This window comes from Etheostoma spectabile, chromosome 23, assembly GCF_008692095.1.
Source record: "Etheostoma spectabile isolate EspeVRDwgs_2016 chromosome 23, UIUC_Espe_1.0, whole genome shotgun sequence".
NCBI classification, from domain to species: domain Eukaryota; kingdom Metazoa; phylum Chordata; class Actinopteri; order Perciformes; family Percidae; genus Etheostoma; species Etheostoma spectabile.
The window spans coordinates 5,138,278-5,155,595 of NC_045755.1; the positions used below are offsets into that span (position 1 = coordinate 5,138,278).

Below are 17,318 nucleotides of genomic sequence, written 5' to 3' on the forward strand. Positions count from 1 at the left end.
AGAAAGGGGAGGTAACCTTGCCCCTTGTGACCTCATAAGCAGTAGACTCCAGATCGGCCCATCTGAGCTTTCATTTTCTCAAAGGCAGAGCAGGATACCCAGGGCTCAGTTTACACCTATCAGCATTTCTAGCCAGTGGGGGGGGGGGGGGGGGGCATAGGCAGGCTGGGGGAACGCATATCAATAAAGTGAAATTTTCATGCCATGGGACCTTTAAGTGTGTGAAGTGATAGATTTGCATTAAGGCTACAACTAAATAAAAAAGCCTTTTCTAAACATATCACTCAAGTGCTCATTTTGTACACTTGGTTTAGAAAATAATTTATTTTAAAGCACATATATATTCTTAAAAAGTACAAGTGTTTTTATAAGACTAAGAAAGACAATCACTACTTCATCAGACAGCTACTTCTCTTTGCCACAAAAGATGACACTCATCAGCATGGACATAATTGAATTCTCTTCTCATGCCTTTAGACATTCTTCTGACTCAACGTGTTCCTGAATCACACCCGTCATGCTCAATCAAAGTAGTCCTCTATATCAATGTCAGGGTTGAGCAACTCCTCTCCGTACGGGGTCAGATCCATCTGGTTGAGGATCAGGTTCTCAAAGGTCTCCTCCAGGTCTGTTTCCCCGATCAGCACCGCTCCCACCATCCTGCCTCCACTGAGAACGACCTGGAACAAAAATACAGGGGTAAATTGTGTGAAATGAGTCTAGATGTGATGATTTCTATAGCGGTCTGATGACATGTGAGGAAAGACATCTACATCTACAACTTTAACAAATAACCCGTTGATTCTTTTTTGCATTTGGCCCATTAGCAGCATTAGATCATACCACACAGAAACCCACAGAAAAACAACGGTTTCTTTCACACAGCTACAAAAATTCAAATGGCACATTTCATGACACCATTGGCCCTTCAAGCATGTCTAACAGCATCTTAACAACTTGTGACACCTAACAGTCATTACTTTGTGTGTAAAATAAATCCTTTTCATTTCCTTTATATTGGTAAATGAGTCACACATAAATTAGACTGGCGTTGTTAAAAAAACAAAAAAACACTGCATACGTTAACACATGAAAGCACACACTTTAGGGCTGTGCAAATAATCAAATTTGTTATCGCGATTAGGATTTTTGGCTTTTAACGTTTAGAAAACAGGAATCGAGAAACGATTATTTTGCACATCACGTTTCGGGAGCAAACTCTTATTTTATCATGTTTTCTGAATGACAATTTTTTTTGTTGAAATTTCACAGTTGAAAGTGTATTCACTTATGGATTTGTTTAACTATTTCACTGTTTATTAGTTACTTACAAAAGATAATCGTGTCAATTATAGGGCATAGTTTCTGCAATAAAACTGTCAGCGTGTCCATGTGATACAAGTCTTCCGTGACCGCTACCCCCCGTCCCTTCCTCCACACAGTTGCTAGTAGCCAGGGAGGACACAAAGGATTAAAAAAACACAATGGACTCGAGTGTCTGTGCACAAAAGTCACCAGACGCCACAATCTTCTGAACAGAGCCTTACTGAGAAATCCAGAGAGAGTTGTGTGGAGCTGATGGTCTTTATAAGCTTTGTAGCAACTCATTTGGCAATCGCTTGAATGACTTTCACACAATGAAAATTGAGTGAAGATAATTACCTCTTCTAAAGAGTCCATCATGATTTTTTAATCCTCCGTGTCTTCCTTGGCTACTAGCAACTGTGTGTGGAGGAGGGGTGGGGGTAGTGCGCAATCATGAAAGACTTGTATCATATGGATGCGCCGACCGTTTGGTTGTCATTACTTGGAATTCCTCATGGGGGGGGCAGAAACTACGCGCTATAGCTTTAAACATGGACACACACTTGATCTTGTTTTATCATATGGTCTGCCTGTTTTTAATCTAGAGATGTGACGCAGTGTTTTCTGACCATATGTCTGTATTATTTGAGGCTGCTCTTGCCTGTAATGCAGTTAAACCTCGCGCTTCTACCCAGCACTGTCGCATTATTAACCCCTCCACTGCTGTTCAGTTCTCGGCTGCTTTCAGTCAAAACTCCATCATTCCTGTGTCTGAGTGCAATACAGAACTTAGCTCATGGTTTTGCTCCACCTGCCGAACTGTTTTAGACACTGTGTTTCCATTAAAATCCAGGCAGCCTAAAGCTAAATCTGAGCCCTGGCTGAACGACATGACTCATGCTGTCAAGACGTGAGTGTCGTGGAGCTGAGCGCAAGTGGAAAAAGGACAAACTGCCGGTGTCTTTTCAAATGTTAAGGGACTGCTGGCGTCATTATCAGGAAAATGTGAAAAATGCAAAAAGAAAACATTTCTCAAATATTATCTTGTCAAACTGTCACCAACCTCGTGTTTTGTTTAACACTATTGACTCACTTCTAAATACCCCGCAGACTGCCTGTATGGAGGCGTCCACTGCTATGTGTGAAAACTTCCTTCATTTCTTGTTGAAATGGCACACGTAAACATGAGCACATTTCCCCCATTTTAGCCTCACTCCACTGGCTGCCTGTTGAATTTAGGATCCATTTTAAAATTATTTTATTTACTTTTAAAGTCTTGATGGTCTTGCCCCGCCCTGCCTCGCTGAATATGCCCTTACGTACCGACACGCTCTCTCAGGTCAGATGATCAGCTGCTCCTGAGTGTGCCAAAAACTAAGCGGAAGCTCAGAAGGGGCCGTGCCTTTTGCGGTGTCGGCTCCATAATTGTAGAATGATCTGCCTCTGCAACGTTAAACAGGACTGTTTTTAAATCCCGTCTTTAAACCCACCTCTTCTCTGTGGCCTTTGACACCCAGTAAGATGTTGACTTCATTTACAGCATTTAATTATTTAGTTTGTTTTTATTGCACAGGTAATATTTTTTTACTCGTGTTATAATGTTATGTTTCTTTTTGTATTTTTGTATTTTTCTGTTCAACTTTGGTTGTTTGAAAGTGCTTAACAAATAAATAAATAATAAATAATCCTGATTTCAATATTGATCAAAATAATCGTGATTAGGATTTCTTTACATAAAGGAGCAGCCCTTATACACGCTATTGTTTTCAGTATCACCTTGACATACTCCTGGCCTTTGGTGCAGCGTAACAGCAGCTCATGGTCGGGCCCCAGGCCCTGTCCATTGAACTTCCCCAGCAGGACCACCTGTGGAATAACCAGCAATAAGGAAGTTGTTGAAATGCAGTGTGAATGCGCCTAGAGGTACAGACCAAACGACACTAACTAACGCTGTGAAATGACCTTAAAGGCTCTTGAAAGTCATGGTTATAATTTGCAGAGTAGATGATTAACATATTCGTTATTATTTGACAACAACTTCAGCCACCCTGCGGTAAAATGCCACGCACCTTGTAGTTGAAGAATTTGGTAATGTGTGAGAAAAGTTCGAAGCAGAAATCCAGTTCTATTGGTTCTGACAGGACGTTTGCCGCCATGCAGCGGCCGGCGTACCAGCCCATCTGACGGGCCTGCGTCCACAAACGCATCTGAACACACAAAATGAGATTCCAGTTTATAGAGGAAATATAACACTTCTAACATCTTGATGAGATGTACTTGTTAAGCTCTCCGGCTAATGCCTGGGGAACTGAAATTACCTAAATTGACTCATTTCAGGACAAACTATCAGGGAAATTATAGTAGTGCTGATTGCACACATCTATATCTGGCAAAAGAATGTACAGGCCAAAATAAGTTTATTATATATTTTGACAGACATGTTTCTACACCATTTGAAATGCTATCCTGCTGTACATTTGCGTACTCTTTGAATTGAAAAACATTAACTCATATAAAGAACATCGTGTTCATCTTTCACCTCTAGTAAAAGATTTACAATGCACATGTTTAATGACTGATGACAGAATCACTGTAGTTGTGTTTAATAATTTACATGTGTAGAGATGGCTTACACAGTAGACATTCAGATGTGGAGGATGACAAAAGGCAAACACTCAGGCACTATCCTATGTACTGTAGTTTCTAAAGATGAAAAAAAAGGAAAAACACAGGTTGACGCAATGATTGGTTTACCTGCTGCCACAATGGGCTGTGTTCCCAGCATGCAGTGCACACGTCTCCTGCAGCATACACATCTGGCTCTGATGTCATCATGTGGTCATCTACGTGCAAGCCGCCGTCATCTGCCAGTGCAAACTACATTGTAAAACAAAAGTGATCATCATTAAGAACCAGTATATGATTCAGAATTCATGTATTTAAAACAAATGTGCAAAAGTCTTTGTTGTGAAATTTACAATTGTTTTTTACATGGGGGAATTCTACCTTAGAGTAATACAAGCAAATCTGTCTTTTAATGACATCTACAGGCTTCCTTGTGGCTGGATTCAATAACTTCAAACGTTTGGGGTTTTGAATCACGTGGTACCTGCTCGATTTGTCTCAATTTGGCTTAACTTGACCTCGGGGCCCCGTCCTCCTTTTTCCATTGCAGATTAGTACTGCCTCAAGCGAGCGTGGCTGGTTGTCATAGCAGGAAACTGCCGTGACCTAACGTGACACTCACACAGAACGTCGAAGGTATGTTGTTGTTGTTTTTCTCGGCATGTAGCTGTTGCCACAGCCCGAAGACAAATTTAGTTTCAAAAGAAGCTGGAGGCAGCAAAAAAAAAAAAAAAACACAACCGGATAAACTACTTAGACACAACAGATTTGTTCAGGACACCCCCCCCCCCCCGTCTGTCACTAGCAACGATGACACAGTGATTAGTGACAATTCTCTCCGACCAATCAGTAGTCTGCAGGTTTTGCCTCAGCTCGCTTGGAACCTCGACTGAGATATCACTACAAAAAGTACCTGTTAGCAGGTAACAGGGACTTTTTTTCATAATGAAAAACCAAAAAAGGCGAGTCCAGTCCAGTCCCATGTAAGGGAAAAGCGCCATTTGTGTACAAGAAGATGTAAACTTGCCTACCCTCGCAGTTCTTTCCAAGACGTGGCCATTGATACAATGGCAGACCTATTGCTCATTGGACAAATGTAGTCTTGTTTTTCTATTTGATGTGGTTTACTTACTAGCTGCTCAAAGCTCAGCCACATTTATCTAATTTATCTATTTATCTAAGAAAACTAGATCCCCAAAGCAAATATGATTTGTTTTTCAAAAAGGTAGGTTTACTTACATTGTTGCCATTGAGAAATGGCTCAGTGTTTGGCACGACACCGGTTGCACTGACAACAAAATCACAGCCAAATGTTTTTCCATTAGTCAGCTGGACGTAAACTGGCCAGGATCCTACTGAGAGGAGAGAAAAGCTTAAGGATTGAAACGTTGGAGGTAAAAAAGGGGGCAAGGAAAGGATGAGTCAGAGATCCGAGAAGCATGTCTAGTTCTCACCATTCTCGAGTCTGAGTGTTTGCTGTGGGGAATTGAGCAGCTCCTCAGAGGTGAAGATCTTTTCCACCTCACACTGGTATTCCAATGAAACTCTGCGGGACACCTGAACACACACCATGATTTAGGATTGGCACAGAGGCTCTCAGTAACAAAATGCACACACAATCTCACCTGCTCTGTTCCTCGTAGAACTATTCCTTCGTGCCAGTCTGGACCGAGGGCACTGCCAGCCTCTGTGGGACCAGAACCATGCCTTCGTGAGTTTCTATCTGGAAATGAACACACAAAAACAAGAATATGATCTTCTTGGGACAGATTCTACTGTAGCATAAGAGAAGAAGAGAAAAATGTACGTGAAAGGCACTGGAGTACACCTAAGACAAAGACCTGCTGTGAAGGTCTGGGACGCTGCAGGTGCTGGTTCCTCTGTGGTGTAGCGAGTTCTCTTACAGGGGGCAGCACTTTCTGGTTTGTCCGCTTCCAGTGCTGGGATGAGGAACTGTGCTGCCCCGGCGTCAAAGAAGGTGTTTCCTATGGCCTTGTCCTTCACAGCCCAGATCACCTCGCAGCCCTCCACTTCATACCTAAACAGAACATGTTTGGAACCACTGGATGACTGGACAGTGTGAATAATCTCTGAACATGGTAGTGAGGTTACATGAAGGTTTCATGTGCGTGTTAGTCGGAAAAACGTACACATTTTAATTCCGATAAGAAAACAAAAAACACAATCACACATTGCCCTAACGCTTTTTTTAACAAAAAAGTGGTTTCAGTATTTTGGTTATATGTTACTTACACTAATTCCAAGGCAATCCCTCCATTGCCAACAACAACAATTCTCTTAGCTTGGGATAACCGCTTCTGAAACTCCTGCAACACAGAACAGGGAAAGCTGTTAATCATCAACTTGTGTTGTTTTGTTTAACCCCATACTAAGGAGGTTATGTTTTCAGTTCAATTGTTTTGACTGTAGATCACAAGGACATGTCTAGGCAACTTCTATTTTAAAATTAGAGAACTGTATGCAGTCTGTTATTGCCTTCATTTTTAAAACAAATGCAACAAGATAGTGTAGCAGCTGCACCTGTTGCTATGTTTAAGAATGTAATCCTGCACACAGAGTCAAGGTTCCAATTCTGTTGAATTTACTGTAGCTTAGCAGGAACATCTAAATCACAGGAATAACGGTGAGTAGGATAAATATGACCAAAACATCAACAAATTAGAAGTGGAGGTGTTTTTTTTTCTTTGGGCAAACTACTTTTGGCTATAAGAAGGTCTTACCAATTTAATGCCCTAAAGTATTTCAGACCTGCATTTAAACATCCAGAGTGATGGGGTTGTACCTGGGCACTGTCTGTGTCCCGTATCCCTAGGACATAAGGATTGTCCTGGGTTAGGAGCTTGGGTCTGCCCCCACTGCAAATACACAGCTTCTCATAACCAAAAACTCGCCCATCTGCAGTTTCCACTGACTGAAAATGGAAACAAGAAAGGGAAATAGTGACTTAATTTTTTACATCAAGCTTAGAATGTTGTTTCTCTCTTTTCACTTTGGGAAAGTAATGTTCCTTTTTACAAACTAGTGTTGGATTCTGGACATAAAACTCATAGTCTAATCACAGTCCTATAATACTGCACTTAGACCACATGCGGTTACATGTCCACAAGGTGGCGATAGTAGACAGATAGTAGTCACCTAAAAAAGCCTTTATTCTGAGTTGAGATATGTTGCATAAAATCACTGTATGAAATCATAACATTATAATGAGTAAACAACTAACGAGGAATTACAGCATGTGTAGCTTTCGTTACTTACAGTTGTTAGTTACATACAAATATTACTAGCACGTTTTCTTATTAAATCAAATATCAAACCAGACACGTTATGTAACCACAGCATAACATAAAATACAAACATATTGTATTTATAGACACAATTAGAATCTATGAGTTTCAATTACACTCTGCAAAATGGCTACTTACGTGTGATTGTGTGTGAAGTGATTTGACGGCCGAGTGGATGACAGTCAGGTTGGGAAACTTCTCCTCCAAAACACTGGATGGTCGCTCCTCAACATCAAACTCTTCCAGTGTCTTGGAAACCTTGCAAAACAAAGGAAAAGGGTACAGATTGTTGAGTGCAAATTGAGTAGAAGGACAGGTGATTGATAAAGTGATACAAACGAGGATATGTAAAATAAAAACAAAAGTTTTAATATCTTATGTTGTCATCATTTGGTGGATGACTTAAGATACATGCATCCATGCATTCACTGTGTGGGAAACCAACCCTGTCAGTTGTTAGTGCACATGTGAAATATGTGTAGGGTATGTGTATTATAATGCTCCCCCAGAACCATTAACATCCTGACCTGTTTATAGTTGGTCACTGCTTTGATGTGGGGACCTGCTGTAATCAGCGCCACGTCAGCTGAAGGAATCTGGGATGACAGCTGTCAATGAAGATAAAGGTTAATGAAGAGCTACATGACATAAACCTATCGCTAGGTTAAAAGATGTATTCTGTGAAACGCTAGACCTGACGTGTAACTTATTCAATTATTTTCACCTGCTCAACACATGTCACACCCGCGATGCCACCTCCCACGATTACAAGCTTGAATGTTTTCTCTTTTTTATTTGCCATTTCTTCACTTTTTAGAAAATGGCTAAGCTAACAGTATGCAACGTTAGCTGACGTAGACACTAGCTAGCTTCCTGCTGGCTAGCTAGTTTTCAGTCAAAATGGTTGCAATATTCATGTCTCATCTCGTTCTGCATAGACTCGTTGGTAAATATTTAAAACCCAACTGGTATTTGGTAAGAGTGTGAAAACGCTCTTATACAATTACTGTGAAAGCTAGGTGACCCAAATACCTTTTAGCACATGATAACGGAGCACTGACTAAACGTAACTTCCGTGTTTACAATTAACTACGGCAAGCAGCTTGATGCGTTTTTAAAACGTAGTTAGCGCACACACTGAGGAACGCGCTTAATGAGCATTTGTAGTTATCCGTCCACTCATTCATTTCATTTCTAGCAGACCATGTGCAGGCAATGTGCCTATTTATATTGAATACATTTTTTTGTTCGTGGCCATAAACCAGAATTGAATTTCACATATATGCACTTATGCAGACCTATGAGAGATTAAAATCCCAATTATTTTTTGTTTTACCATTATCATAATTATAACAGCATTTTGTGTGTTTGTCAAAACTAAATGACTAAAGCTATTTATCTTATTTATTAAAACAGAATCAGAATCTCCTTCCAAAGATGAATTTAGGCTACCTTTTATATACACAGCATCATGGAAAAACACAACATCTGTTTAGTAGTGTGCTACAAGTCCTAAAGTCAATTAGGAGTCGGTAATGAGTAAATACTGCATGTATAATGTAGTGCAAATTTGTTAGTGTGCATCTAGGCCTAGTGATAGACAGAGTATGTACAGAATCTGTCAATAAAGTTCAGGACACTATAATATCTGTGAGTAACATTTGACAATCAAAGGATATTATTTTATCGCTAGCAACAGAATATATTAACAACATACTGTATGTTGATCTATTTGTTGTCTTGTTCTGTTCTAGTCCCTGCATGAAAAGAGCTGTAAATCAATTTTCCAGGAGGAGCAGGGTTACAGTCCTCTGTTTTTAATTTTCGGTGGTCGGGTAACCCTCTTGTTTATATTTGGTTTAATGTCAGAGATTAAAGTGGTTGTCAGGTCATGGATCCGATCTGAAAATTTCATCAAAACATTCATTATTGTCAGTGCCGTCATTACAGCAGCGATAAACAACTCACCGTCGGATGACAGTTGAAGTACAGTGCCATTTGGGTTTTTACATGAGGTAATTGACAGATCTCGACATGATCCCCATGCTCTGTCAGGGTGTTTGGCTGATAATGGCATGCATCGTTTTTGAATTCATCAGCAAATGCCGGCACTTGTTCTATTTTTGAAAAACCTTTCATGCCGGTGTTAACCATGCATGAGAGTATTGATGTCAGTGTCTGAGATGATTGGGTCACTGGTAATCAAACACAGGTTAATGCAGTGCGTCATACCTCCCCTCTTGATTTTCATTAGCCTGTGTTCCTCCCAAATAACTTCACAGGAAGACAACACATGTCTATATGGAATATAATAGGCTACTGTGAATGATGGAATTTAAAAAAAGAACACTCATTGTATTTAATGTAATGTAAGTACCTACACATACATACATGTTACATATTTGAATTAAATAAATAATTCCCTTGAAAAAAGAACCCTAGTCACAATACAACACAGCGCATTACAATACAATGCAATACAATTTTATTGTACACCACAGAGAAAATTTGTCTGTATAGGCTGAGTCCATCTGTTTTCTATACCAGGTTTTTCCAATGGAAATGTCCCACCTCAGAATGAGCAAAAATCAGTGACACTGATCTAACCCTAACCCCCTAAACCCAATAAGGTTATGAATAATGTAAAGGCTAGCCCTAGATGACTCAATTGCCAAGTTTGGAAATAACGACACAGAAGCTAAGCAATGTACCGTTACTGTGGACGACAGTTAGGAGTGGTAAGTTGACCAGTAGCTCCCACGTTCTGCAATGTGACATTAATGTTTTTGTCGATGGAGTTTGGTGGATTTGAATAGAGAGACAGCACAGTTTCAGTTCCCTGTTTGGAAAGCGCAGTCTGACAGCACGGTACAGAAGTGAAGAACGCATAGCGCAAACTTGAACAAAAACTGTAATTTTACCTTGCGGAACATGGGAGTTGCTACCGGCTGCCTTGATTGCCTAGTAAGAACCAAAGTAACACAACAAACAAACTTTGGGGAACCTGTGTTTATGTTATTATTATTGTGTATTATTATTGTGTGACTTTCAACTCTGACCTAACATTGCTTCCTCAGCAGTACATTGCTTAGTGTACTCCACCAATCAACACTTTAAAAAGCTTACTAAAACTAACACATCATATCAAAAGCTAAAGTGTAAATACAACAATTTGGACTATTCCTTGGCTGGAACATGTAACTAGCTAACTAGCTGCCGGTACAAGCTACTGTACAGACTCAATAGTGATATCAATTTTCTCGTCTGACTCTGGAAGAAAACAAATTAGAGTATTTCCCAACATGTTGAACTATTCCTTGAAATGTTGTGGTTGAATTTAGGCCAAAACAAACAGATCTAATTAATTAAAGTTTAGGCTTACATACGCCTGCATGCCTTTAAGGCGTCCACGTTCACAAGGAATGACTCAGCCATGCAATGGTTATAGGGCAACACAAATAAGTTATAGGGAGTAACAAATTCCATTTAGGTTACCTGCGGCAACTCCCATCACATGTGTGGGACATGGAGAAGCAAGCAGGAGCATGTGTGGGAGTACTAGCTGATGACATGCTAACATGGCTCCTGCCGCAGTCGTGATTACTCAATAACGTGGTTTAAAACGCATGGAGATTTGCAAAAATATATTTTCACAACTTTATTATCAAAATCAACAAATAACATTTATCTCAAATGGCTCTACGTCTTTTTTTATTTTTTGTAATTCTTTATTATTTACTTGTCATATTCACACCATGCCATTGTGGAACAGCATTACAGCACATACAAAGCCAGAAAACAGCATATATTGACTTTGATGGTTTAAATTAAAGGCACTGTTTCTTAAAGTTTATAAAATAAACAAGAAAACCCAGTTTGTAATCATCATCACCACCACCACCACCACTACCATTACCACCACCGTTTGTAACATCATTCTCACAATCATCGTTACATAAGATGTGTGGTTATATCATCAGAGCACTGGGAGTGCTGTTGGAGGTTCCCCCAGTCGATATTAGAGAGGCAGGTAGTTGGGAGGCGGCAGTAGGTCCCTCTTGCCGTAGGTGGCTGATCCCACGTTGGTTGGGGCGTAGACGGTACCGACAGTGTTACTGGAGCGGACCAGGAAGTCTGCTAGCCTTTGGGTGACGCAGGTGGCTGTGTTGCACTTCCTCTTTTCTATGTGGTGGCTGGAGAAAGTGCAGAAACATCACAATGACACTCATAGATAGAATGTTTTTTTTTTAATGAATGATTTAACCCTTGTGTTGTCTTCCTGTCAAAATTGAAAATCAACACTTTTGTTGATGATTTTCAATCAATGTTTTTAACTTTTTCTTACGTTTTAATCCCTTTTTTCAATGTTTGTCACTTTTTTTGACATTTTCAGCACTACGTAACACTAACTGATTAACTTTAGTTTTACAGTAATTTTCGGAATCCATGGTCAATAAACCTCATTTATAGAGAATTATACCTAATGTTTGAGTTAGAAAAGCAGAAATTAGGAATTATTTAGACCAAAATTAAAGGAATACAGTGTATGTTGATGGTTAATCACAGACTGGATTATGTCAACTTACAATACTATTACAATACTACACAATACTATTTCGAAACCACTTAAATTTTTTTTTCAAATGCTTTACACATCCCAAAATTAATGAAAGTATAGATTTGTACTTGCCAAAGTGTGTTGTGTGGAATCAATCATGTTATTTGGGGTAATTACAATTGGGTAGTTAACACTGATATAGGAAAATGGGTCCATTTGACCCGAAGACAACATGAGGGTTTACACAGCTGCTAGTTTCTAGAATGCCGTTACCTGTCCATAGCTGTGAGCCCCCTCTGCGGCCGCGTACCCATGAGGCCGAGGAATGGGTTGGAGATTAGCCCAGGAACTAACCAGCCGTCACGGTCTGGGAGAGCACTTTCCTGCTCGCTGGATGAGCTGGGACCGAAGTACCTGAATCACATAGGCAAAAGGATCAAACCGTTTTAAACTGATAGCTGATTATACCCTCTTCAAAACATCCACTAGTCCCGAGAGCAAGAAGAAAAAGTGGGCACTTAGCTCCCCACGAGTTGCACAATAAAGCACTTTCCCACACAAGCGCAATTGGCTTCCACCTCCAAAGTTATAAATGCCCTGCTGCTCCTCACACAGAACATCACAGCCATACTTATCGCAGAATTTCCATGATATTCAGCTGCTTGTCTCCTGACCTCAGATATGATATGATCAACATTTCAGCAAAGTGAAACCATTTTTTTTTCTTTTTTTTTCAAGCCATTGCACAGCCACACCAAAGAGCTCCTTGCTCTGCTTGTAGTATTCACTTGCCTGTAGCTTGGGGCAGGGGTAACGCAGCGCAGCAACACAAGCAGCGTGAGGAGAAGCACAGGCACCCTCAGATACATTGTGTGGGGTGATTACCTGGAGCAACACAGATACAACAACGTTTGATTTATTATTACAGAGAGCTAGGGCAAACCAGAAAGCATAACATTTGTTGTACTTTTATTTAACTGCAAATATGTGTGGCCAAAAGACCGCAGCACAGACACATACCAAGTTGTGTACATCATCAGTACAGAATGTCAGAATTCAACATGCATGAAAATGTGTCATTTCTAAGGAAACTTGGAATTTGAAGTCGCCATTGTGAGAAAAAAAGAGATTGCTTTTTGCTTTGAGTATTGTTTTCCAATTCTGTAAAATACTATATATAATAATAATTACATAATTCACTTACAGTCTAATTTAAAGCAGTGATCAATGATCCATAACAGTAAACCACCAGCACCTAAGCACTAACCAGTTTAACACCGATGTTGTGAATATTGTTTTCCCGTTGCATAGGTTAAGAGTTACAAATAGGGTTACAACTAACAGTTACTTTCCTAATTATTTTAATAGTATTGTCTGTAGAATTGCAGAAAATATAACTATTCGCCATCATAATTTCTCAGAAGCCATGGTGATGTCTTCCAAATGTTTAAAAATGCCCTGAGATACATATGAATACAAGATGAATCAAAGTAGCAAAACTGAGTAGGTGGAACCAGGGAATATTTTTGCTTGAAAATTAGCACAATGATCATCAAAGTAGCTGCCGATTATTTTCAGTCATAGATCGTTTTAACCTTTAATAAGAAAAAAATGATTTGACATTATATGTTACATTATTCTTCTAAGTACAACATTTATATTTGTATATATATATGTTTTCCTTTTATGCTTTTGATGCTTCCTTACATTACATAGAAAATCCCAAATCATGTTTTTACAACATGTTTGGTGTCTTTTGAAGCCAATAAAATCTTGAATTTGAAATATACAGTAATTCTGTTTATTCGACACAGATTTAAAGATGTAAAATAAATCTGATAAGGATTGGGCAAAACATCCTATTCACACCTACAACAAAAGTATTGTTATACAATGTAAAAACTGTTCATTTCCTGTAGCACTGCTTTTGCATACAAACAATAGAATTAGACTCCGACACAGGTCCTGTATAAAACACAAATGAAGCCCTTAAGTAAGACAGATAACTTACTTTCAGTTGTGTCAGCCAGTAGCCAGCAGATCCCAGTCTGTCTGTGGAGCAGTCCAGGGTTTGTCAGACTGTCACACAAACCGACTCCAACAGTTATAGGCTTATTGCTCAAACCACTTGTGACATCAGCCCTGTCCAAATATAGCCTTGCATTTTCATTTACACTGAATGGGGAGGACAAGGGGGGAGGAGGGGTGTATGGGGGTGTCGGGAGGTCCAAGAGGGTCTTATATATGCCGTACGCACTCTAAGCTGTACCTTAATCTACACTCTGAAACCTGTGCACACGCAGAAAAATGCTAATTTTCACAGTATGCACAGACACACACACACACACTTTGTACGTCACCATCCTCATCATCAACTTCGTCATCATTGTCATCAGCCTCTGTGATGGGACTGACCCGCCATAAACCCACACCAGGGAGAGGAAAGTTGTCTTCCTATTTACCTTGATACACGTAATGAAGTTTTAGGTCACCAAACTCTGGCCCTCCTTCTGCCTCCCACTGGGCTTCATCGACAATGAATTATAAATGGGGAGATGAATTATCGTTAATAATACATGCAGTCTCATTATTTTGACAGGACACGTCACCAACAACTGTGAAAGTACTAATTACTGAAGTAAAGTGAAGTGATAAACCACTTGCCGCACGTGACTTGCAAATGTAACTAGTTAGTAATCAGCAGTCACATCTCTTTCCAGTATTTTCTTACAAACTTGGTTTGAAACCAGGGTTCAAAATCAGCACCACTTACCACCCAAACACTTGCAAAATTTGCAAGGGCATTGTAGATTTGCTTCTCACCAGCCCAAAAACAATACATAATTGAAATATTCAGAATTTTTTAAAGTATTTAACTTTAAAGCTGCTATGGAAAGCCGAAGGCACGCCTCTTCCGGTGAACCTCATGGGACCTATGTTTCGAAAAATGTATGAACGGCAAATTATTTTTTTATCCCGCTTGAATTGAGCTGTGGATTACAAATATGATATTCATCAATTTAAAAATTGATTTTTACAAAGGAAGAAAGTCTCAGTTAGTTGTAGGTTTGTCATAGTACCACTTAGTTTTGTGTGAAACCGCTCAGTGAACAACACCTTTCGTCTCACACAATTTACGTCACTTAGCTTGATGCTCCACTGGCTCGCTAGCTAGCTAGCTAGCTTAGCTCTGTTCCACAACACATGTAACGTTATCTTACCTGTTATCTTACCCTTATGTGTTTTACCCAGTGAAGTGTTTTCAGCAGATAAGCAAAAGAACAAGCAAGATCCATTGCTTATTTTAGTAACGTTACATCCACGGTACAATACACAAAGACATCGTAGCTTCAGCGAGACGTCATCCTGCGTCACTGAAGTCTGTAGTCTTTCTAATTAAGTATTTTCAGTCTTATTTTTCAACAGTTTAACAATAAACGGAGACTTTCTTTGGTTGAAAAATTATCTTTTTTAAATTGAAAAACATTTAATAATCCATGGCTCAATTCAGACGGAATTAAAACATAATTTGCCACTCCCCTTTCACTTCTGTTCATATTCTCTCAAAAGATAGGTCCCATGGACCAGTAGTATAAAGGTGTTACTTTGGCTCGTTGTTTTGGTTTTACGGTCCACAACTTTAGTTTTTTGGTTGACTCTCATCGTTCTCATCATGGCAGGTAGCTGTTTTCAGTGACAATGCTCTAAAATAGAACTGTACGAGCAGCAGGTTGGCAACTATCTGGTGAACTTAGTGGAGCATTTAGCATCTAAAGACCCAGACACTGTATTTCCTTTAGGAGTTAGCTGTGAAAAGAGAGTAAATATTCCAAATGAATGCTAATGTTGCTTCATGTCTGTGGGATGTGTATAGTAAATTGGTAACTGTCTGCTAACAAGTTAGCCATGTCAACTGATGACGTCAGTGTTTGTGTTTTTCAGCCGGTTACCACTGCCACCACGTGGCTAAAGCAAACAACCACACAACTGTCGTCAGACTAGACAGATAAATAGACAGATAGTTAGATAGATAGATAGATAAATACTGCTACACCACTCCCACTTTAAATCAGTGATTGCAAAAAGTAGAAAAAACACAAATACAGAAATCCCTCATATAAAAAACCTACAAATTTAATTTTTTAATTTTTAGCTCTGCTGCATGGGGGCTGATGTGTTTTCAGCTGAAACAGGGCTTTGTTTGGATGAAATAGAAAACGAACTAGAGATATACTGTAGGAGCAGTCATAAAATTGCAATTACCACAGAAGTCAAGAACATTAAATTAAACATCAAATTTTATGATGACTACCATGACCATGTTGCTGACGTTCATCCCACAGTCTCGGTGGGGAGATGTCGCCACAGGCTGAAGGCTGCTGATAAGTGCTAGCGTTTCACCACAGCTTTGAGCTAACAGAGAGATAGTGCAGTCCTAATGGACATTTAACACCCCCCAAACCCGCCGAGGTCCAGCAAACACCTTGTGTTTCCTGTAAGCTTTACCAAGAAAACCTGCTGTAACTGCGCACAAAGATTTCACTACTTTACATGGATTATATAGTTTGCATATACATTATGGTCTATTTCTGAAGCAAAGTTATGATAAGCTAAGTTACTCCACCCTTCATTTGTTATTTCGAGGGTGATTTCTGCAGGACATTTAACAAACAATGCAACTACTTTAGGATTGTCTGGCCACTGCAGGTTTTTGTCAATGCCTGTTTAATTTATTCTATATTGTGTCATTGGCTGGTTGATAAAATGAAAATAATAACTTAATATATAATTAACCTATTACATATTAAACTTCTCTAGTGTATCTGAGAAAGGTATTTAGAAAGGTTAATGTGTATAATCTTTCTGTGAAAGAAAAGATAGAAGACAAAAAAGCAAAGAAAGAGAGATAAAGAAGAAAGTGGGTGGTATGTGTAAGATTTTAAGTCTATTTTTATAAAATATAGTCTGGGGAAACAACTCTTGTATCACAATGTTTTCTTGTCCGTTGGGTTACTTTGGTGTTGTTAGGAGCCAGATGTTAAACCCTCGGTTTACAGAAATGGTGAGTGAGCCTCTACAATCTTTAAGTTATCATACATTCTTCTTAGTCCATTCTTATATCCTCTACATAGCACCATTTTCACTTTCATTCAGTGCAGAGATTTGGGCTTGGAAGCTACAATATACAAACTCAATTATTATTCATATAGCGATGAACATAAAAGGGATCAAGAGTCACAGGGGGGATGATTAGTATATAGGTAGCCATTGCCAGTAAAGGAAAGGTATTGCTGCTGTGGCCTCTGATATTGATATTCATGTTCACATTTGTTAACTTGGACTGAAAGTGTGTCCACTATTGCATGGTGCACTACTTAAACAACATCTACAGTACCTAAGCACAGTTGGAGGAACAGAACTCACAGTCACAGAGATCTCTTTAAGAGAAGCCCTCTCACACATACATGTAATCAGTGTGTGTGTGTGTGTGTGTGTGTGTGTGTGTGTGTGTGTGTATCTCTCTG

At 39.4% G+C, this 17,318-nt stretch overlaps 2 protein-coding genes across 3 annotated transcripts; both read right to left on the bottom strand.

The window, feature by feature from the left end:
* Positions 1–300: 300 nt before the first annotated feature.
* Positions 301–8,315, bottom strand: pyroxd1 (pyridine nucleotide-disulphide oxidoreductase domain 1). 2 transcript variants are annotated; one of them, XM_032504898.1, is made up of 13 exons: positions 7,960–8,315; positions 7,763–7,843; positions 7,374–7,493; positions 6,734–6,862; positions 6,184–6,257; positions 5,772–5,968; positions 5,556–5,653; positions 5,385–5,487; positions 5,170–5,282; positions 4,060–4,182; positions 3,375–3,512; positions 3,082–3,171; positions 301–680 (listed from the first exon to the last, which is right to left on the bottom strand). In XM_032504898.1, the coding sequence occupies exons 1-13, from the start codon at positions 8,035–8,037 to the stop codon at positions 522–524; spliced, it is 1,503 nt and encodes a 500-aa protein (XP_032360789.1). In that variant the 5' UTR covers positions 8,038–8,315; the 3' UTR covers positions 301–521. The 2 variants fall into 2 exon arrangements, with proteins under 2 accessions (XP_032360789.1, XP_032360788.1); XM_032504897.1 differs by having other exon boundaries at positions 5,170–5,285.
* A 2,583-nt stretch (positions 8,316–10,898) lies between these two features.
* iapp (islet amyloid polypeptide) lies at positions 10,899–13,984 on the bottom strand. The gene is made up of 4 exons (XM_032504900.1): positions 13,805–13,984; positions 12,586–12,678; positions 12,067–12,207; positions 10,899–11,428 (listed from the first exon to the last, which is right to left on the bottom strand). Exons 2-4 carry the CDS (start codon positions 12,660–12,662, stop codon positions 11,254–11,256), a joined length of 393 nt encoding a protein of 130 aa, XP_032360791.1. The 5' UTR covers positions 12,663–12,678; positions 13,805–13,984; the 3' UTR covers positions 10,899–11,253.
* Positions 13,985–17,318: the final 3,334 nt, after the last annotated feature.